This window comes from Barbus barbus (genome assembly GCF_936440315.1).
Source record: "Barbus barbus genome assembly, chromosome: 15".
In the NCBI taxonomy this organism is placed as follows: Eukaryota; Metazoa; Chordata; class Actinopteri; order Cypriniformes; family Cyprinidae; genus Barbus; species Barbus barbus.
The window spans coordinates 9,710,161-9,732,751 of record NC_136743.1 but is presented as its reverse complement, the minus strand read 5'-3'; the positions used below and the strand labels follow the sequence as shown (position 1 = coordinate 9,732,751).

The 22,591-nt window shown below is 36.3% G+C and overlaps 1 protein-coding gene and 1 pseudogene across 2 annotated transcripts; both read right to left on the bottom strand.

Moving 5' to 3' along the window:
* Nucleotides 1–727: 727 nt before the first annotated feature.
* Nucleotides 728–5,988, bottom strand: LOC306881100 (retinol-binding protein 1-like; annotated as a pseudogene). Its single transcript, XR_013785896.1, has 4 exons — nucleotides 5,693–5,988; nucleotides 4,469–4,647; nucleotides 2,509–2,606; nucleotides 728–1,312 (listed from the first exon to the last, which is right to left on the bottom strand). The product of XR_013785896.1 is annotated as a retinol-binding protein 1-like (transcript).
* A 403-nt stretch (nucleotides 5,989–6,391) lies between these two features.
* On the bottom strand, nucleotides 6,392–22,251 carry LOC306881099 (nicotinamide/nicotinic acid mononucleotide adenylyltransferase 3-like). The gene is made up of 5 exons (XM_079435009.1): nucleotides 22,192–22,251; nucleotides 20,810–20,952; nucleotides 16,870–17,053; nucleotides 14,265–14,326; nucleotides 6,392–7,615 (listed from the first exon to the last, which is right to left on the bottom strand). The coding sequence occupies exons 2-5, from the start codon at nucleotides 20,916–20,918 to the stop codon at nucleotides 7,221–7,223; spliced, it is 750 nt and encodes a 249-aa protein (XP_079291135.1). The 5' UTR covers nucleotides 20,919–20,952; nucleotides 22,192–22,251; the 3' UTR covers nucleotides 6,392–7,220.
* Nucleotides 22,252–22,591: the final 340 nt, after the last annotated feature.

Genomic DNA, 22,591 nt, shown 5'->3' with positions numbered 1-22,591 from the left:
TGCTAATTAATGCACGTTAATGTCAATGTTAATTGAGTCATATGGATTACTTGTAGATTATTGTGATGTTTTTATCAGCTGTTTGGACTCTCATTCTGACGGCACCCATTCACTTCAGAGGATCCACTGGTGAGCAAGTGATGTAATCTGCATCTTGAACGGTAAAGTTTCAGCAAATTAAAATTTTTGGCTGAACTATTCCTCTGAGCAAATGAAGACCCAAAAATATATTTAGAGCCATTAGCGTGGAAAAAATTAAGTGGACGTTGAGTGGGCTGCCAGTGTGGGGTAGTACATTTTTCACTGAAAAGAACACCTGGCAGGAAGCCGTTGATAAGACTCTGGGCCAAATATGGAAAATGAACGGTTGCACCAATTTTACTAGACAGTGCTCTATATTTATCAACATACTGCCAATTATGTGCCTTTCTTTCTCTTGTTAAGTGGATGTATGGGTGCTGCTTAGTTCACTTCTTAATATTCATGTAATACTTCAGAACCGCTGAAGCGTATCTCAGCAATAATGAAAAGTGAACATGCCAACCTGGATTTTCCAAAGTATATATAAACAACGGCAGCAATATTTAATTTACTTTCCTGCTGGTATGCCTTTATTAAACTAGTGTGTTGATAGAAAGTTCAAACAAACACATTTAGACGCATATGAACAGCAGAACGCAATGCATTTCTCTTTATTTCACTGATTTATGTATTTTTTTGTGTGCACAGTCACAGAGGCATGATGGGAAGGAAAGCAAAACCCTGCCATGCTCAGAACCCAAGAGACTGACAGACTCTTCAATCAGAGCGACAGCAGCTGGGCGGCACTCAGACTCGTCACATCATTTTTCCATCCACACATTCTCTCTGGAGTCTAATTACTTTTATGTACACAGAAGCTCCCAATCTGAGGAATCTTTTTGTTGCGTCCAAGACAATATCCTGACGCACCTGTTGTTTGATGGTTCACTTACAGAGCAGCTTATCCCGGTGTTCTCTACCACTAATGTAAATAACATCTAAATGACAAACACTGCACCTACGAAGAAAAGTCGCTTGAGATGTTCCTCTGTGAGGATCAGAACAAACAAGCATTTATAGATTGTGACTGGCTATTACAGATGGTGTTTGTCTGGTTTTCACAATAGCAGAGATGAAGGCGCACACAGACGGATAGATGTAGGAAGATGTGGCATGAGTTTATATACTATAAAGTGTTAGATTTTCCTGGATCTCTTGCAGGTGTTCAGTCGGTAGGGGTTTAAGACTTTTTGAAGACCTGTTTACTTACAATCCCAGCGGCTCTCAGCTCCTGCAAAAAAAGATAACATTTAAAGGTATAGTTTTCAACTCTAGGGTAGACCATATGTCCTGGCCGGTATTTCTAAATCGGGTTTTGGCTTTGTTTTCCTATTGACTTCTCTCTACATTCCTCATACATCATATGTGCCAGTATTTGCGTTGCTTCGACTGCTCTCTGTAGAGCTCACCTTCTCACAAACCATGACTGGTCAATTACGTACAATGCCTGCACACTGGTCAAACTACTTTTCAGTCATTACCTTCAGCAAGTATGAAAACAATAGGGAAAACCAAAACCCAAACATTTTAATAATCTAATGAACCTTTTTCCACTTTTTATACAATAGAAAGTCCCATGGATGTTAAAGCTTCTTAATGGAACCATCAGTGCCAATAAAGAACATTTATTTTTAAGAACAGGTTTTGTCGACGCCAATAGCCTTGTGGGCAGTGCGCTGACATATAGCTCTGTTGCGCTACGGGCGTCCCGAGTTTGAATCCCAGCTCGAGGACCTTTCTCAATCCCGCCTCTCTCTCTCTCTCTCACTTCGACTTCACTTCCTGTCATTTCTACACTGTCCTATACTAATACAGTGAAAAAAAATCTTAAAAAAGAAGTAAGCTTTACTTTGGCTATAATTAACAATATATGTTATATATTATATACATATATTTATTAACAATAATATGTTCCCTAACAGTGGTCTTTTTCAACACAATACTAGAATGTATATGACTTTCAACCAGGTGGTGTCAGCAGTGTCCAGTTCTTTGGTAATGCTACGGCAATGCAGTCAGTTTATTATGCATGGTCAAACGCGCAGCTGAAGCCTAACATCTGTTGTTATTACCTCCACCCATCATATTCCCGTCAACTTCATTTAAAAAGCCTATCAAATCATGATGATGGTGTTTGACGCCCATTAGAATGATTTAAACCAAGTTCAAGTGTATTAAAGCAGTCAATCTGTCAGTGTTGTGATGTGTTTTCAGGTGCATCATCACAGGGCTGAAAGTTTTGAGATTTAAGAATAGTTCATCCCCCACCATCTGCCGTGTACCTCCTAGCCCAAACAGATTCTGAGATGCCGTATTTTATATGCTTTAGGCTATTTCTGATATATACCAGCTCAATGCGAAACAATCATACCTGGGAGGGAATACCATCAAGGACATTACAAATGAAATGCATGAGAAATGGCCTACCAAGTGAAGTTCATCTCCCTCAATCCAGTGGGTCCCCTCCCCTCGATCTCTCCTTTCTGCACACATACCAGTTTATCTCCATCCCAGGTGATGGTGGTCTATAATGCATAACAGAGATTTATTTTTTAGTATATACAGTATACCGCAAAAATAGAGTTAAGTTAGGACTGTAAAGACACAGGGAAGAAGAACAGGTTTTGCAAGAGCAGTGGGAAGAGCAGATCACACCTATATTTTATCGGCACAAAAAGAAAATTAAATCTGACCCGCAATAAATGTGTTTGCACGTCGATTATATGATGCACAAAGAGAAGCATGTTGGAAAAGCCTCTTCTTCTGCCAGATTTCAGTGGAAGGATTGAAAAACACAATGCTGGGTACTGTTAGGACTGAATGGGGTGAGTGATTTTTGTTCAGGGCAAACCGGGTTACAGCATCTTTACTGAATGCTGCGTTTCAAGTGTTTTTATTTATTGCAACTCAAAAAAAAAACTTCACAGGTCTATTTTGAGTTTATCAGAAAGTGAACTTGAACAACGGCCAACGTCTAGTGCAGCATAACCATCACTTTCTGTTGGACCAGTTGTTATGGTTAACTAAAACTATAAAGCTTAAATAAAATAAAATATAAATATTAGATGAAAATTTAAACTAAATAAAATTTTGGAAATGTTGCCTTAGCAAATAACCAAAATGAAACTAAAACTGAAATAAAAGTAATTAAATGCCTAATATATATATATATATATATATATATATATATATATATATATATATATATATATATATATATATATATATATATATATATATACAGTATATATATATATATATATATATACTGTATATATATATATATATATATGTATATGTATATGTATATAAATAAATAAAAAAAAATACTAAAAATGACAAAAGCACATAAAAGAATTCCTAATTTTTTTTACAAAAATTAAAAAATAAACCCGAGAATATAAAAACTGATAAAAAAAAAAGCTATAACAGTATAAATAATACTAAAATAAACACTGAGTGTATGAGTGCTGGACTATAAACCGCCTTTCCAATATGTCAACAGTGGTGTATACGATCACTTTTGGCCATGCATTTTACAGTGTATTTGAAATATTATTTAAAGAATAAAAGTCTAATGCAAAATATTGCCATTACTCACAATCAAACTTTGGATTAGAATACATCACATCCAATTGGGCAGCCACATACAATCTAACTCCAAAAGTTAACACATTGCAACACATCTGAAGTTCCAATTGTATAAAAAAGAATCTGCATATATAATCAGAACGTCATGCAGCTCCCATGATACTCTCCATCGTAAACAAATGACTTCCGGTCTGTTGTTTGTTAGAGATAGTGAAAAGGCAGCTTTAGGGGTTAAGCAAAAAACAGATGATTATCTCAACACAGGTCATATACCAAGTTTCTCCAAATAACAGGAATAGCCAGAGGAAAATGAAAGGACAAAGAGTAACGCTTCTTATTAGATTAAGAGCCAATTATTGCTCTCATTTCACACTTTCCTCTTTTCTCATTAGTTGAGACTGTGAACTGTAAATAACATGCACAGTTAGTGATTTTCAATAGCAATGAAATTATACAAATGGCAACCTTATAAGAGAACTATTACGAAAATCACATGACTTAGACTGATCCTGGAATGTTATAAACCTTTTGTGAAAATAAGTATAATAAACCATGAAAGCCTATTTATTTAAACTTGCTTCTTTAAGGTAAGAAAAATTTTAATAAGTCTTTAGAAAACATCTATAGTGTCCTTGCAAAGCATAAGCACACAATCCAGCGAGTTCATACTGAGCCAAAAAGCAGTTTAATAAATAGAATTAAAGCTTTTTTTGAGTAGAACTTTATTATAAAAAAGATCTAAAACTATGCTTTTAAGCTCTCAAGCCTCAATGTTTTGCCTTGAAAGTTTGCTCACCATACATTTCCTGTCATCCACTCCACTCAGGTCCTCCTCAAACTCCTGATTCACCACAAAGTCCATGTTGTAGTTCCTGAAAGTACTGAGAGTCTTTATGATGAAGTGATCTCCATCCTGAATGATGTCTTTATCAGGCTTCAGCAGGGTGGCAATCTTTCTAATAGCTACATTTACATCTTGAAAAGAAAATTATAGCCTCGTGTGAAAATGTGAATTTTAAAACAGTACTCCAGCAATACCACAGTACAGTGATGGTTACAGCTGGAAATAACATGGTACTTCAACACCATGATGAGACATGCAGCATGTTATTTACATGGTAATTGGGATATGAAAGGTACGTCCAGACTGCTGCTGCTTAATATAAACAGCAACATCTTGTAGTAAAAAAAAAGGACAAAAGTACTAAGCAGGAAACTGCTGTTCCCCTTAAAATATACCATCACAACCATAGTAGGCTATATAGAGAGCCTCATTTCACTAAAATCACTTAATTAAAAAAAAAAAAAAAAAAACTTCCATGTAACACATAAACAGTGGATAAAATATCACTGTATGCAAGGACAGTAAATTGTCCATTTTTAACATTTCACAATGCATGCAGGGTGATAGAGGAGGTCAAGTACATAAAATAATAAATAAATATAACAAATTAAGAAAACAGGTATCACATAAATCACATGCAATCAATTGTAATTACCACAAATGTTTGTTTTATTAACTTATTTTGTGGGGGGAAAAAATAAGCTTGAAAAGGCTAAATGGCCACACTTGTTATCTTCGTGGTCAAAAATGAAATACTACAAATCTATAAATCAGGCACGAGTAGTCTCTGATAATGTCTATATGTTAAAACAAAACCTAATGAAGTAATTATGTATGAAAATACCCTTATAATCCAATGTGTATATATTTCTAGGGCTATACAAGCTTCTATTAGTTACACATTGTATTACATACTATATTTCTCCCAGCAGATGGCACCTATCTTCCTGCCACGCATTGTGTTTTCATTACCTTTATAATTCGTTTTCCCCTAATATTCACTAAGATAAAAACAAACACTTAAAGCATAGGATAATACACTGAAATATGGTACATTTCATTAAAACGAATATTACACTTATTGTTCTCGGGCTGTTATGACCTCTGTTTGACCCCTAAGTGAGGAATACCAGAGGGTTTAAGATTTTAATGGTGTAAATGAACCACAAAACTCACCCAGAGCTTTAAGGTACTCTTCAAAGTTCTCGTTGGAGATCATTTTCCAGTAGCCGTTGTAATCAGCAGTCATTTTGAGATTCTCCACTGATGAGTTCGTTCAAGAAAGATCCGATATCGCAGTTCCCCGACCCCTACTAACAAATGCTTTTCATCTGAAAGAATCCCTCATTTAACACGGGCATCGTAATCCGATTACTGTTGAATTAGTTTTTTCTTCTTTGTTATGGAAACAGTTTCTCCGCCTTTAGAGTTTGGATCCATCATCGCTAACTAGGATGCGATATCACACCATGTAATTAATTACTTCACTTTAACTCTGTGATCGAGCGCTGTAGGGAATAGACCGGGGCTAGTTGTCACAAGGGCTACATCTCAGCAGCTATAATATTTTGAGTGGCAAGTTCTCAAATTTGTTTCAAATGTTTTACATCTAAAGTAATGTATATATATTAATCATTAATATGTATTATTAATAATGCAGTGTTTTTAGGTTACATGTGTGCGTTCCATAATAGTTTTAGTGTTTAAATTTCACTGAAAAGATGTTTAATGGTAAGGCCCATTGTGACAACTTACCCCATATAATGTAGCATCGTGCTACTAATAAAAAAATACTCTCACACATAACTCCGATTTATTTAACATAAAATAACAAACAAAAACAGAATTTCAATTCTCTTCTAAGCTTAATTTGCATACAATACATCATTTCGTAGTCTATTTGTTCTTCAAATAAAAGAAAAGTAGGTTTGTGCTTTATATAAGATCAAATTGCATTGTCACTCCTTTCATCTGTCAGTTAAAGTGTCTGATGCTTTGAATTGGCACACATGGCCCTTCTGTTCAAAGCAGCGGCCATCTAGAAGAGTGGGACTAGTTGTGTTGAATTAATTCGTCTGGCTTTTCTTTCAAGACAGCATGAATAAAAGCCTTCTTATAAAACCCAAACTCACACACAAAGACTGTCAGCAGGAGGGCTTCAACACTGCAAAAAACACCCTTAAAGCAACTAGCTGGTTTGAGCCAAAACTCACAGTCAGTGATACAAGAAAAAAGAAACGATTCAGATAGTCATCGCCTCAAATATCCCAAACTACATTCTTCTATTTTATTTAGTCTGAAACTTTTTTTTCCCCCCACCGACAAAGCTTGATGAAACATCTTTAGGGATCTGACAACATGAATGACGCTTTCTTTGCAAATGGAAATGGAAGAAGCAATGTTTGCTCTCCAAAGTGTAAAGGCTCTGTTATTTATCTTCCTTTTGACATTCAGCAAAAGTCAATAAATCCCAGACCTGCCGAACATAGACCTACAGCTCTGCAGTGATCTGGCAAATCTAACTCCTGCAGAGACAGGATAAAATCCTAAATCCCTCTCCACACATTACACTAGGAAACCATGGTCATGGTCAACTCCTCTAAAGCATGCTATCACGTCTTAAAAATGAAAAGTGAGAGGAAAATTTAATCTTCTGAAACATATTTTGCTATTACTTGTGACTAAGACCACTGGAGGCTATACATCAGTCTTGTATTGTTTGCTTGGTAAGAGGTCGTAGTTTAACATCTTTGTTCTTCATCTCGCTGTCTTGTGTATAAAGGCTGTGCTCTCTTATGTAATCAATGACAGAGTCTGGTAAGAGATATTTAACACTCTGGCCTCTCCGCAGGGCTCGTCGGACCTCTGTAGCACTGATCTCATTGTGGACCCACTCCTGAACCAAGAAGATTCTCCGCCGGTGCCTGGACAACAAGTCAGACTCATGTACAGCCCGGTCTGGCTGCAGGCTACCTCGGCTCACGCAGACCAGTCCAAAGCGGCCCACCACCTCCTCTATGTGATCATCCCTCCACAGACCAGGCACCTTAAACGTGTCCATGAAATCTGCTCCACAAAGCAGCTTCAGCTGAGGAATATCTGTAGGGGACAAACAATTACCTGAAAATTCAAATGAGCTTTTTGTTTGTTTCTTTATCAGAACAGATTTGAAGAAATTTACCATTACATCACTTTCTCACCAATGGATGGATCCTCTATTGTTAATGGGTGCCGTCAGAATGAGAGTTCAAACATCTAATAAAAACATCAAAATAATCCACAAGTAATCCACACGACTCACAGCTTTAAACCATTGTTTCTGTCCTTAATCCATAATAATGCTTCCTCCAGTGAAAAAGTTTTCCTCCACATCTAAATCTACCATGTTTATACCTGTTTTCTAAACAAATGGTTAGGGCCAGTTTTAATAACAGCTTACGCCAGCGCAAACCGTCTTTTGCCATTAAAATTGTACTGTCAAGTTATGCTAAAGACGTGCAGAGATAAATTAGCGCTGAAAAGGCGCGGACATGGTTATTTTTGTGCCTGACCTTATTGAATATGCATTTGTAGGAGTTTGCGCCATTATTTAATGCCCCCCAAAAAGCATGTCTTAAAATCCCCCTGTAGTCAAAAATGTTATCCTTTAAAACTCACTTTGATCATCAAAATGGCATATTATAATTGTTTTTTCTTGTGAAAATAATTCTCACGCCTTAAAATAGCTTGAATGTAACTCTACACCCTTGCCTCATTTACTATACGCAGATATGAATACGCAAATTAGCCCCGCCTCCACTCAGTCACACCATCCAGCGCCTCCTGATCCATGCATGGATAATGACTGATAAAACTATGTTATTACTAGCGTACATCTACAGTGGATACTGTAACATTCGTTACAGTTGCTTATTTGACGATGTTGTGGCCTCAAATGCAGCCAAGTTTGTGATTCCAGTTCGCGCCCGCGAGCATACACGTGCGGATGCCAATGCAGGAGTCGGACTCTGGCCTACTTTTACACTTTTTCCGAGGGTTATTATTCAAGTTAGAGGTTCTACATTCACGTTAAACCACGGCTTCATGGGTTTTTTGCTCTATTTTATTTTTGGGTTTGTGCTGGTAATTGGTATATTTTGCATGCAATCTCTATGCTATGATCTCTATGTGCGCCACGTTTGTATAATGGAGAGAGGGATATGCTAATGATAGGAATCTATCCCTTGACGTGATTGGTTATTGAATTCTGGGACTGCCAAGTAGTTTTAAGGAGAAAATACTCAGTAATGGTGTTGATTAATGGATTGACACATGGTTTGTCTAAAAGCAAATTAAAAACACCACATAGACAAATCAACAACATAAAAAACTTGATTTTCCTTATAGGGGGACTTTAAACTAGTTTGCACTTGAAGTGGCTGCAATTATTGTTGCTATAGGAGGAGGCACCGGCAGGAACAGAGAGCGCGTGGTAGAAGGGAGAGGATTTTTTCCAAACATATTAGCTGCCTAATTTATAGTTAGTTGCCTAATTATAAACAAGCAGCTTTTCACTTCACAATATTGATAGACTTGAGTTGCGTGGAATACTAGTTGTGATTTTTTTTATCAGCTGTTTGGACTATTCTGACGGCACCCATTTACTGCAGATGATCCATTGTTGAGCAACTGATGTAATGTTAAGTTTTTTCATATCTGTTCAATGAAGAATCAAACTCATCTACATTTTGGATGGCCTGAGGGTGAGAACATTTTTATTTCTAAGTGAACTATTCTTTTAAAGGTGATGTAAGTAATGTTAACTGTTTTGGAACCATTCAACTGTTGTAATTAAAGATGGAGCAGGAGCGCAGCTGTATATCATCATAATACTGTCAAAGTTGTCAAAAGAACTGGTAGAAAACTGACAACTGCTTATGAAGCCGAAAATGGCGCTTAACTTGAATGATGGCAGTGTAAAGAGCCTAGAGCTGTCACAGAGACTGATATTATAATTTACAAGACTGAAATCAGTGATATCTAATAGAGATTTTCAGAGTGCCTTTACATACAAAATAGCTTACAGCACCTTTTTAAATGTGTCTGTAATAAAACCAAGTGCTTCTGAACAACAGCAATGTGATTTGTCATTATTTATTTGCCCTCGTGTCTTTCAAGACGTATTATTATTTTTACATCCATGAAGCACAAAAGGAGAAATTTTACAGGATGCCCACATTGTTGTTATTGTTAATGAAAACTATTAAAAACTACTTTTTTTTGTATTTGAAAATAAAGCTAAAATAGAATATGAATCTTAGTTGAAAAACTTAAACTTGAACAGCAATGAATAAGTTCAAGTTAAGTTTAAATTGAAGTAAAAATGACTAAATAATAACATAACAAAAAAAAAACGAAACAAATTACTAAAACTAAATAAAAATGAAAGCTATATAGAACAAAAAAGACAAAAACATGATAAAATGATGATAAAATTACAAAATGACTAAACGTTTAACTAAAATTAAAATGAAAACTGAAAATATTCAAATAAAATTCTAAATATTAATAAATACTATAACAGTCAAGTCAATACAGATTGTTTCAGAGCAGCTTCAAAACAACAAACAGCATCATATATAATATATTAATATATAATATAATATAAATAATATAAGTACAATAATATATAAATAATACCATAGGCTGTCAAGCTTCAAAAAGAATGAAAATAAAAGTTTCATTATACAGTAAATCATACCTTTTTTTCTTGAATTTTTAAAAGAATATATGTACATAAATGGGCCCAAAATGACAATGAAAATAAAATAGGAATATTATGAAACAGTTTCACAATAATAAAAAAACATTTTCAAATGGAATTTATTAAAAAAAAAATGTAATTTATTGCTGAATAATTGTTTTTTTATTTCTTAAAAAAAAAGAAAGAAATTACTAATCCCAATCTTTTGAATCATACTATATATTTCTTTAAAATAAACGCACTATTGTTTTCTATTTTACAATGCAAATACATTTATATATTTTTCTGCAGTGATAACTGTGCAGTTCCAACAAATTATGCCAAATTAGGATAACCTTCTGCATCCTACAAAACCTGGAACTCAGAAATAACCTGCAATACTGAAACTGCACCATGGAAATTGCATTCAACACAGATTTGGTGCCTGTTAACTGATTTGCATATTTCTTTCAGTGTATCTGTTGCAAAAACAAAACAAAACAAAAATGCTAACAATGAATTTCCCCATGTCTTTGAATATGTTGTGGTGGCTCAAAGCCAAAATGTTTCACACTCCTTAAACCTTGCCTGAAATCTGCAAGAATCTCAATTTTTCTTTCCTCGATGCTTCATTAGAAATCATATTTCATGCAATGCAAGGACTCGACCTCAGCAGTGATATTTAAAGGATATGAAAGAATCAATAGGATGCTTTTAACTAATTCTCTTGCTATAATATGTGCCTGAGAGCTGGCTTTTGTTTGAGCAGACATGAATTGAGCAGACATGAATTGCAGGGGGCAGGAAATGAACCTCGGCAGCCCACTAAAGCTCTTTATTTCTACTCCATGTGACTAAACATAGATCTGAAGAAATGTATGTGCACACTGCATGGGCATGGGGAAATACCACCCCCTTCATACTTATTCTAATAATGAATACATTCTTGAAAAACACAGAAAAGAAAAACATTGTGCACATTCCAATACAACACTAATATTTCCAGACAAATGGCTTAATTCAGTAAGCACCAGATTTCTTTGAATCGCTATAGTGGGGTTTGCATGAAAGCTATTTAATCAAAAATAATCCCTGAGATAATTCAACATTAAATCTAAAATTAAAAGGATCTCTTTCTGTTAAAATGTCAATTATTTTCAACGTCTTTTAGGTTAATTCTGACTGATATGTTTATTAATCATTGTAACAGAAGGATGAATACAAGTTTCTTTATTGAATCTTCAGTCCAGGCTATAACAGTTTGATGTTAGAAAGACAAAAAGTTGTACAAGTTAAATTTTTAGGCTGGTTCACACTGTTCACAGACACCTAACATGAATTCCACTGCGTCGCTTCAGTTCTTAACATAAAAAGTGCAAGGTAAGATTTAATTGGCTGAACATTTAATGTTTGACAAATTGGAATATTGGTGTCACAGTTATGGTCTGTTTTGGTTTTGTTTTCCAAGTGTTTGTTCCTGAGTTTCCTTATATGGTCTTTTTTCTGTTTAGTTAATTGATGTTTCCTAGTTTAGTTAATATGATCCCCGGCACTTGTTTTTGTTAATTATCCCTTGTAATTAAGTTGGTCTTCCTTTGTCGGGTCTACTTGTTCCTTTGTCACCAGTTAAGTTTGTGAGTTTGGATTCTGTTCTTTGTTGGAGTTTTCCCTGTGTTTCTTCATTAAAGACTATTTGAGTTATTTTCTGCCTCCTGCGTTCTCCCTGCTCCTACGTTACGTGACATAAGACCTGACAGTAAGCGGCGCCCATTCTTCTCATTTTGTTTTCCTGTTTCCTGGAAGTCGCCGCTCGTCTTTTCACCCTAGACCGCTGAAAGTAAGCGTGGGAGTTTGGTGGGATCGCCGCGAGTGCTGCGAGTCTGCTGGCCATCCACCTGTTAAGTTCGTGGGCCGCCGCTCGCTCCAACCCGCCGGCTGTGGCTCCCTCAAGCCCGCTGGCCATTCTGAAGTCAAGCCCGCCGGTTGCGGCTCACTTCAGCTCCAAAGTTTGCTCCAGTGTCCTGAACAAGAGTCCAGTGCAGGCTTCAGCCCCTGACCAAGAGTCCAGTGCAGGCTCCAGCTGCTGACCAGAGTCAAGTCAAGTCCCCTGAAGTATTGTCCACAGGAATATTTTTAATTAATCTTGTCTGTTGGGGTTCTCGTGTTGCCTCGATGGAAGCGGTTCCTGAGATCACCCCTGAGAGGGCCCGTCACCACGTTCAGCCCAAGGAGGGCTGTTGGTCTCATGTCCGGCCTAGAGAGGGCCTCAGATTCCGAGCCTAGCCCTGAGAGGGCTCCTGTTCCTGTGGATAGCCCTGAGAGGGCTCCTGTTCCTGAGTTTAGCCCAAGGAGGGCTCCAGTCCCCGTATCCGGCCCTGAGAGATCTCCACGGCACAGGACGCCTGTAACTTGTTTAGTTAATTCCTGTTCTTGTTTTTCGTTAACTGATTCCTAGTTTAGTGAATATTATCCCTGGCACTTGTGTTTAATTATCCCTTGTAATTAAGTTCCTGTTTATTTGGTCTTCCTTTGTCAGGTCTACTTGTTCATTTGTCACCAGTTAAGTTTGTGAGTTTGGATTCTGCTCTTTGTTGGATTTTTCCCTGTGTTTCGTCATTAAAGACTATTTTGAGTTATTTCTTGCGTTCTCCCTGCTCCCATGTTACGGGACAATAGGATGAATCATTTGTGTGATTTATATCATTTAAAATTGAATGTGACGAGACAAGAAATGCTTTTCCTTTAGTGTTGTTGACACATTAGGCATACCAATAAGAGTGAAAGTGTCCATATTTTAAAGTAAAAATATTATTTGCAAATATCAATAAAATTCATACTTTATTTCCTTAAATTCATTTAAATTCTTTAATTATTTAATTCCATTAAAGTGCCCCTATTATGGGTATGAAAGGTTCATGTTTTGGGAGTCCCCAACAATAGGCTGACATGCATGCAAGGTCAAAAAGCACGTTCATATGCATTTATTTTTACCTTGCTCAACGACTCCCATTTGTTTAACGATTCATTTTTCCAAACCCTTCCTTTGCGTGACGCTAATCTGTGGTGATTGGTCGATTTCATTTCCATTTCATAAAAGCACCATTTGTGAGGGCAGTGCTGCCTTGAAACAGCTATTTTGCCGCTCCAAAAGCGGCACCTTGTGGCAAAGACTGAATTTTTATTTTAATTTAGACCAACACAAAAAGACCAACAAGTGGGCGGGCAATATGCTAATGTTTCATGTTGACATCAACATGAAACGGTTTGTGATTTGTTTTAAAAACGACTCGTTTCAATGATTCAGAGTCGACTCTTTCTTTTGAGAGACAATAACTTTATACACGGTGCACTTTTAGATTTAAAACTTTGCAGGATATTTTAATTCACTTAGAGCTGTGTTAAACACTGCATGAAATGTAGTTTTCAAAAATCCATAATAGGGGCACTTTAAATAAAAAGGCCATTACTACTCTTCCTTTCCAAAATAAATCTGTCCCATCCCATGTTAAAACACCATGTTCAAAACATGATTATGGCCTTGCTTCAGTTCACTGCCAAACAAAAGAAATTACACATAAAATATAGCATTGAACAAAGGGGAACAAGCATTGAATAAGGGAGTCCTCTGAAAGGTTTTGAGATTAGAGGGTTTTTGTGTGCATGTGTTCTGTCATTCTTGGCACTTGTCTTGTTGTAAAGTTGTCCTGGCTATTAATCTCAGCTTCATTAACAGTCCGAGCATGCTTGTCTTAAACTCAGTCATCCTGTGGAGGGTATTAGGCTTCATTAGCATGCTCCTCTACAGCAACCCCAAATAAAAGCATTGTTGAAAAGAGGCCTAACAGCGCTTGTGCTGGCCAGAGAGAAGACAACAGCCTTTTTTAAATGCATCAGACTTATCTAAAGTGATTAGCAAAAACAGAAAAGGCTCTGTTGGGCCAGAGAGGAGCTTTAGAGGTAGCCGAATTGTGATGAGAGGTTCCTGTGCCAATTTATAAAGACATATTGAGAGGTGGGAGGGCTTACCAGAGTCTGTGGGCGGGTCCTTGCTGCTGTGGTACTGAGCAGCTATGCGGTCGTAGTGGTACCTGTGTTAAGTGAGGCAGGGAGAAATAAACACAGCAGATAAGCAATGGTGAGCACGAATGGCTATACTGTCTAGGTAATCAGCTTATGAATGTAGGAGAAGCTTTACATTCACACTGAATTACATGAGCCTGTACAGTAGATGTGTATCTCAACTTCTCCAGTCTCTTACAAGAGGCTATTATAAGCTTTGTTGTTGCTTACATGCAGATAGGAGTGTGAAACCTTTACATAGAGAATAATTGTTGAGTTAACAGCACTTGTTGTAACTATATATTGCCCCAAGTATGTGTGTTTAATGAATAAAGTGAATAGCAGACTAAGGTATAACAGCTTGTGTACAATACAGTCTACAATGGACATTGGAATTAACCAATAGCAGAACCAATCAGGGATCTGCACCATTCAGAATTTCAATTGGATTTGAACTGAGGTAGCCGAAAAGAACATAGAATTGTTTTCGAATTCCAAAGTTATTTTAACAAGAAATGCAAAGTTTCCCAAGACAAACTTTGAATGTGGACTTCAATAGGCCTTGTTTCAATTTTTTTTAAAGGACTTGATTTCTTGAATGTTTATATGCTTGACAGACAGACAGAAACATAGAACAACAGATATAATGACAGATAGAACGTTATGATAGATAGAACGATAGAACAATAGATAGATAGATACTGTAGATAGATAGATTGATAGGTAGAACAATAGAATGGTAGATCGATAGAACGATATATAGATAGAACGATAGAACGACAGACAGACAGACAGACAGACAGACAGACAGACAGACAGACAGACAGATAGATAGATAGATAGATAGATAGATAGATAGATAGATAGATAGATAGATAGAACGACTGATGGATAGACCAAAAGATAGACAGACAGACACAGAGACAGCTACTTAAGAATTTTTTTTTTATTATTATTAATGTTAAAGCAGTCATGCTGCTTATATTTCTGGAAACATAATTTTCAGGATTTATTGATTAATTAAATTTTATTTATCCTTTATTTTACCAGGATAGTCCCATTGAGATGCAAAATCTCTTCTTCCAGGGAGTCCTGGCCAAAATGGCAGCACAAAAAGTAGAAATAGAATAGAAAGTTTAAAAGCACAGCATTAATTAGACATTTTTTTAATAATGTAATTTAATGTAATTTTTAATCAATTTGATATATGCTTGTTGAATCTACTTTTGAACGGTCGATAGAATGATAAACAGATAAATCTCATTGCTATGCATTCTCTATGTGAAGAATACATGTAATGCTGGTCCAATTTGGCCAAAAGTACTCTTATAAAGCACCTAACTAATAAATGCACCTTGTTGCTACTTATGCAGAATAAAATTTGTAACAGAGCCTGAAGCATAGCACTACTGTAGGTCCTTTAAAAATAGCAAAGACTCAACCTGGTAATTCATCACCTAGGTCAACTGCAAGGGCATATAATCAATTGCCTGATTTTGTCCAATTCTGCCAGGAAGTAAATTACGAACCTAGAAAGACAAAGCCCTGGCATGGACCCCTGGCGCAAGAGCAGCCATCCTCCTCCCTGGCACCCGAGTATTAATTAGCCACCTAAGGGCATAGCTAGCAGTTGGCATAAAACAAAATTTGAGTGCTCTGAGGGTTCCCTAAACAGTCTCTTGTTACTTTACTATCTCAAGGGATTCAAGAGGAGGAATGGCCCGTCACAACGAAGAGAGGGGACAAGAATTTGGCACGGTTGCAAAACGAAAACAACTCTAGCAGCCAAATATTAAAGGATAATAGGGTGTTTCATATTTTTTGTGGCAGAATCTAAGGAGAATGGAAAATGTGCCTGTTATGATAAATAGTAGGGCTAGAATGAGTCACGTCAGCGCTTGGCTATTTGATATCTCATACACAGGGAATTTAAGGATTCGGCTCCTATAAAGTTTTGGCTTTAGTTCAGCTCTGATATTTCGAAGATGACAGTGAGTTTGTAAAGTCCTCATAGAGGGTAATGCAAGGTGAATTCACATATAAAAGCAGCATATAAAATATAACTGCAACTTACTTGATATATTTCTACAGTAGAGATTGAACATCTATATTCCATATCTAAATACCTTTGCCAATGTGTGTCATTCTTCTTGTATATATTGCACTATATAAATGAGACTTCTGGGTATTCATATGTGAGATGTAACACTCTAATGTGAACCCTGAGTTCATTTAAGAGAAGGATAAGCCTATCAGACGTAACTGTATGCTGTATCATAAACTGCCATTCATATTAATAACGCTAGTATGTTTAAAATTTGAACAGTGCTTTTGAAGTAAAGAAAAAAGGCAAAGTTCCTGTCATCAAAGATGACTCTATCGCTGCACTTCTGTGCAGTTTCTGGGATAATGGAGGTGCAATCAGCATTTAGCACCCCATCTGTCAAAACTGGTTAATGTTTCCTTTACAGCCAGTGTCCCAGTTGTGTTATAAAACTCCAGAAAGTTGCCTTGTCAAAGTTCTGAAAGCAAATGCAGGATACTTTCCTAAAATGGTCTTATATATATTCACCTCATGGTCACCACAGTCTCTATCCAATCCTCCTGCTGGCTCTCCCAGTCGTCTACAGAAACCCAGTCAGAGCTCTGCAGGGCAAGTCTTGCCATAGCCAGTCTGTGTTTCGAAGCAACAAGACCCTGTTTACCATAATCATCACCGACAGGCGATACAATGCCACCCACCACACGATACAGGCCTACGAGATGGAGAGAGCCAACATATCCCAAAAGAGTCAAGTACATCAGATGTCAAATACGAGTCACACTTTATTTTAAGGTCCAATTCTCATTATTAACAAACCATTAATTATAACGTTTGCCTAATTAACTCCTAATTTGCTGCTTATTAAGTTAGTGAGGTAGTTGCTAAATTTATGTATTGGGTAGAATATGGTCATGTAGAATAAATGCTTTAGAAGTACTATAAAAAACAATATGTTGATAATAGGCATGCTAATAAGCAACTAATTAATAGTAAGAATTGATCCCTATACTAAAGTGTTACCCAAATATAAAAGTTCACAGTTCCTGTAGCTCAAACATTATGCCAATGCCAACAAATGTGTTCAATACCCAGGAAAAGCATGAACTGATAAAATGTCTACCATGAATGCAATGCAATAAAGGAATAGTTCACCCATAAATGAAAATTTGCTGAAAATTCCCTCAGGTCATCTAAGATGTAGATTAGTTTGTTTCTTCATTGGAAACTTTCAAAACATCTGAGAAATTTGTTATCACATCACTTGCCCACCAATAGATCCTCTGCAGTGAATGGGTGCCGTCAGAATGAGAGTCCAAACAGCTGATAAAAACATCACAATCATCCACACAACTCCAAACTCACAAACTTAACTGGTGACAAAGGAAAAAGTAGACCTGACAAAAGAAGACCAAACAAACAGGAACTTAAATACAAGGGATAACAGTGCATCAATTAACATCTGGGAATCAAAACAGTTCAAAACAAATAAGTTGGTGGATGTTGATGTGACAGGACAACAGAGGATGAGCTTTATCACTGGATAAAGTGTTATTATGGATTATAGACAGGTATTTTGGACAGATCTTACGGCTTAAAGTCAAAACACCTTAATGATGGAATTGTTACTTATGAACACGCAGCTTTTCGCTTCACAAAACATCAATTGATGGACTGGAATCATGGGAATTATTTATGGTTAATTGTGATGTTTTTATCAGCTGTTTGAACTCTCATTCTGACGGCACCCATTCACTGCAGATCCATTGGTGAGCAAGTAATGTAATCTACATCTTGGGTGGCCTGAGGGTGAGTAAAGTTTCAGCAAATTTTGGGGTTTTCATTTAATTTTTGGGTGAACTATTTCTTTAAAGCACCTAGCGTATTAATGAAATGTAAATAATTGCTGGATTATTAAACAGAAGTTGATTCCCTTTCTATGTGCTGCAGCCCTGCAAAAGTTTCTAAGACACAGCACACAAATTAACACAAGCTTTGCATACACAGGCAGACTCTAATGAGTTGCTGAATGCTTAATGCTTTTGCCAAATAATGCTGTAATTTTGCATAGTTGAGATGAATTCACATCATACTGCAATTGTTTTTGCATTTTCTCATTTAGCTGCGCATGCAATACATTATAAAACAGAATTCATCAATACATTTTTAAAAGTCAGTTTTTATCTTTCATAAAAATGGCAACAAACACGTTTCCAGCCACTCTTGAGGTAATATAATACGCAAGCTATTTTGGTTACTTGTTATGCTATATCTGCAAGCAATTTTAGAGTACACTGTGTACAGTAAATAAACACTAGCAAAAATGTCAGTGTGCCAGGACCATGCAGAGTCTTTACAGAAGCGCAGTTACACCACGTCTGCACTGCAAGCTAGCGGTGCAACACAACAAAATGTTCCAATTACAAACAACAATATTTGAAATACTTGCTTGCATTGTAGACACGGTGTTACAGCAGCTACAAAGCCTTTTTTGCTGGTGACACTTGGGTATGAACTTATGCAAGTATTTTCATGGAGATTTTGTTTATTTGTGTTTCAGTGGGGCGGGACTAAAGTCCAAATGCAGATGGAGGACACCTGGGCCCGGAGTCTTTCCTCATTATAAAAGCTTCTTACCGTTCCCCTGTTTGGTGTGCATGTGGGGAGTTTCTCTCTCGCGCATCACCCTTTTGTGTTATTGGTTTGCCGGCATTTGTGTTTAATTATCATTTTCTTGGTAAATAAATTTGTTATATTTTGGTTAAATCCTCGCTTTCCTCTTTTTTTGTCATAATCTTTGAGCCGGGTTATGAGCACTGTGCATTTGTCACTCATTCCTTACAGCTTTATACAAAGAAAAGCCTCTGCATAATAAAGATAATTTTAAACCTATAAAGCATGCTCTGTTATATTTGATACACACATTTTTAAGGCCTCTAAATTATTAAAATGATCAAACCTTTGCTGAAAAACCTGTTGTGCACAATCTACTACATTTGTTTATTATTTTTTTAATAATATTAAAATGACACGTCAGGCTTATTAGGAATTATTATTATTTTTTTTTTTTTTTGCATGTTTGTCACACTTTAATGTTTCAGATCATCAAACAAATTTAAATATTAATCAAAGATAACACAAGTAAACACAACATGCAGTTTTTGAATGAAGTTTTTTATTATGAAGGGAAAACAAAATCCAAACCCACATGGCCCTGTGTGAAAAAGTGCTTGCCCCCTAAACCTAATAACTGGTTGGGCCACCCTTAGCAACAACAACTGCAATCAAGCGTTTGCGATAACTTGCAATGAGTCTGTTACAGCGCTGTGGAGGAATTTTGGCCCACTCATCTTGGCAGAATTGTTGTAATTCAGCCACACTGGAGGGTTTTCGATCATGAAACGCCTTTTTAAGGTCATGCCACAGCATCTCAATAGGATTCAGGTCAGGACTTGACTAGGCCACTCCAAAGTCTTCATTTAGTTTTTCTTCAGCCATTCTTGCTGGTGTTTTGGATCATTGTCCTGCTGCAGAACCCAAGTTCGCTTCAGCTTGGGGTCACGAACAGATGGCCAGACATTGTCCTACAAGATTTTTTGGTAGACAGCTGAATTCATGGTTCCATTTATCACAGCAAGTCTTCCAGGTCCTGAAGCAGCAAAACAGCCCCAGACCATCACACTACCACCACCATATTTTACTGTTGGTTTGATTTTTCTTTTTCTGAAATGCTGTGTTACTTTTACACCAGATGTAATGGGACACACACCTTTCAAAAAGTTAAACTTTTGTCTCGTCAGTCCACAGAGTATTTTCCCAAAAGTCTTGGGGATCATCAAGATGTTTTCTGGCAAAACTGAGACGGTTTGGAGTTTGTTTTCCCTTCATAAAAAAACCCCTTCATTTAAAAACTGCATGTTGTTTTTACTTGTGTTATCTTTGATTAATATTTAAATGTGTTTGATGATCTGAAACATTAAAGTGTGACAAACATGCAATAAAATAAAAAAATCAGGACTATATATATATATAAATACACAAACATGCATGTATATATTTCAGAAAAATATTCAGAAAAGTATTAGCAAATTAACCAAATTGCATATTTTTGCTCAGTTTGAGCCTCTGAATAAAACTGATGTGTTTCTTTCTTGATTCTTTCTGAAATTCTCCTACAGTATATTATACTATAAGGGCCATAAAAGCCTGATTTATCAAATACTCAACAAAAAACACATATGCAACATTTATTTTTTTTGGAAGACTAAATGTTCAATAACTTTAAAAAATATGTCTTTACATGGTTAATAACAGAATTAGACTAGAATTAAACAAAAAATAAACCAAAATGCAGCTACATAACAGAAATCACTTTAAAGCGACAGGTCCAAAGGGATGGTGGAAAGGAGGCCAATTTTGGCCTGATAACAGATGATGGCCAATTTCAGGTAAATGAACAGGTGGCACAAACCCGTCTGGTGCATGTGGTCTTTAGCCAGCTCGAACAGCCGCATGTGCTGGTGGGTAATGGGGTTGAAGGAGCCACAGGCCAGCAAAACCAGAGGAATCCGGCCAGCCATTTCAGTGTCTCACACCATAGTATACTGGATAACACTACAATAAACACATCACAAAGTAGCTAATATTTGCAATACGAGCACAAATCTAAATGTTTTGTTATGAAATGGGAAAACTTTTTGGAAACAAATTCAAGACTATTATCGCAATTAACGCAAATTCAAGACTATTATCTCCACAAGCAGGATTAATGAGCGATATACATAAAATGCAACATAATTTAACATCCTGCATCGGAAAGCCTGTGAAATATTGATTACAAAAACTATAGTTCATTAGCATCCTGCACACATTAACCTTGAATTCATGTTTAAATGAGACTGGAATTAGTCTTGTTAGGCTAATAGTTGCCATGCTTTGTACATGGAACCAAGCGATGTCTAATAATGACTTTGACAATAAAATTTTCTGTTAAATCTAGCATTTTTTTTTCAAGCCTGAGAAATCCTTACTGCCCACTTTAAGAAAAGCTTCATCTACATGTAATATACTCTTAGATAACGTAATAAATAGACTGTTTTGTAAGCATGATAATAATTTGTTTGTCAAATCAAGTCAAGCCAAAGTATACAGTGGAATAAGTGCAAATTACACACTGGATAAGGCACATTTTGTTGACAAAATTACACTGTCTAAATCATACCCTGTAAACACACGCTTATAATTTATTAAAATAGGTAAACAGATGGACAGATGCAGAATACATTGTGTACATTGCTAATAATAAAAACTGTGCAGTGATAAGGATAAGCAGAGAGACGTATGTGTGTAAGGATGAAGAGGTTAGGCCTACAAAGGATGAATAACATATGAACATAAAAATGACACGATGTGACCAAACTAAAACACATGAAACTTAAAAATAATAATAACAATAATAATAAAATCTAAAGAAGCTGGTCCAGTGACTGAAAAGATTCAATGAAAAACTACAGCAGTCATGGTAACTTACAAACATTGTGCAATATTGACCATATCTGATGGTACTTTGAAATATACTGAATGATTACTACATTCATATATTATATTTACATGATATTCCAAGGTACTTCAAGGAATACTACCATGTCAAAAAACAGTACAGTACACATAGTGGCAAATTTACTAAAATGATTTAGTGAGTTTGACAGCTGCCAGTAAACAGTTTCTGTGTAGCTTTGGATTATAGCATTTACAAAACAGCTTTAAACATATATAATAAAGTTATGACTTCGACAGATGTCATTATCTGTCAAATATGCTATTAAACAAAATGTTTAAGATATATGTGTTTACCTTATCCAAAGATCTCCTTCAAGTTTGCTACATGCTATAACGTTAGCCGCATGTTACACTATTAATGTCCCCCAGAACATTGATATAGAAAAACACAGTTCCCATCTTTTTGTACCTCAGCGGCCACTTGTGGCGAAAACAGAATAGATCAGAACATTTAATAAGAGAGCATTGATTTCACACTGTATTTAATCATAATGACGTCCTCGCGTTCTCTCTAACTGTACCTTTAATGACAAGGACTCGTTCAAAGTCAAATGATATGAACGGTTGCTCCTTTATCTGAAGGAACAAGTCTTGAGGATGATGAAAGTTCTCAACGGGCACAAAAAAAGCACTCTATTATCCTTTTAAAGACGTAATATGAAGTGAATTATATTCATGTGGAACTGTGATTCTG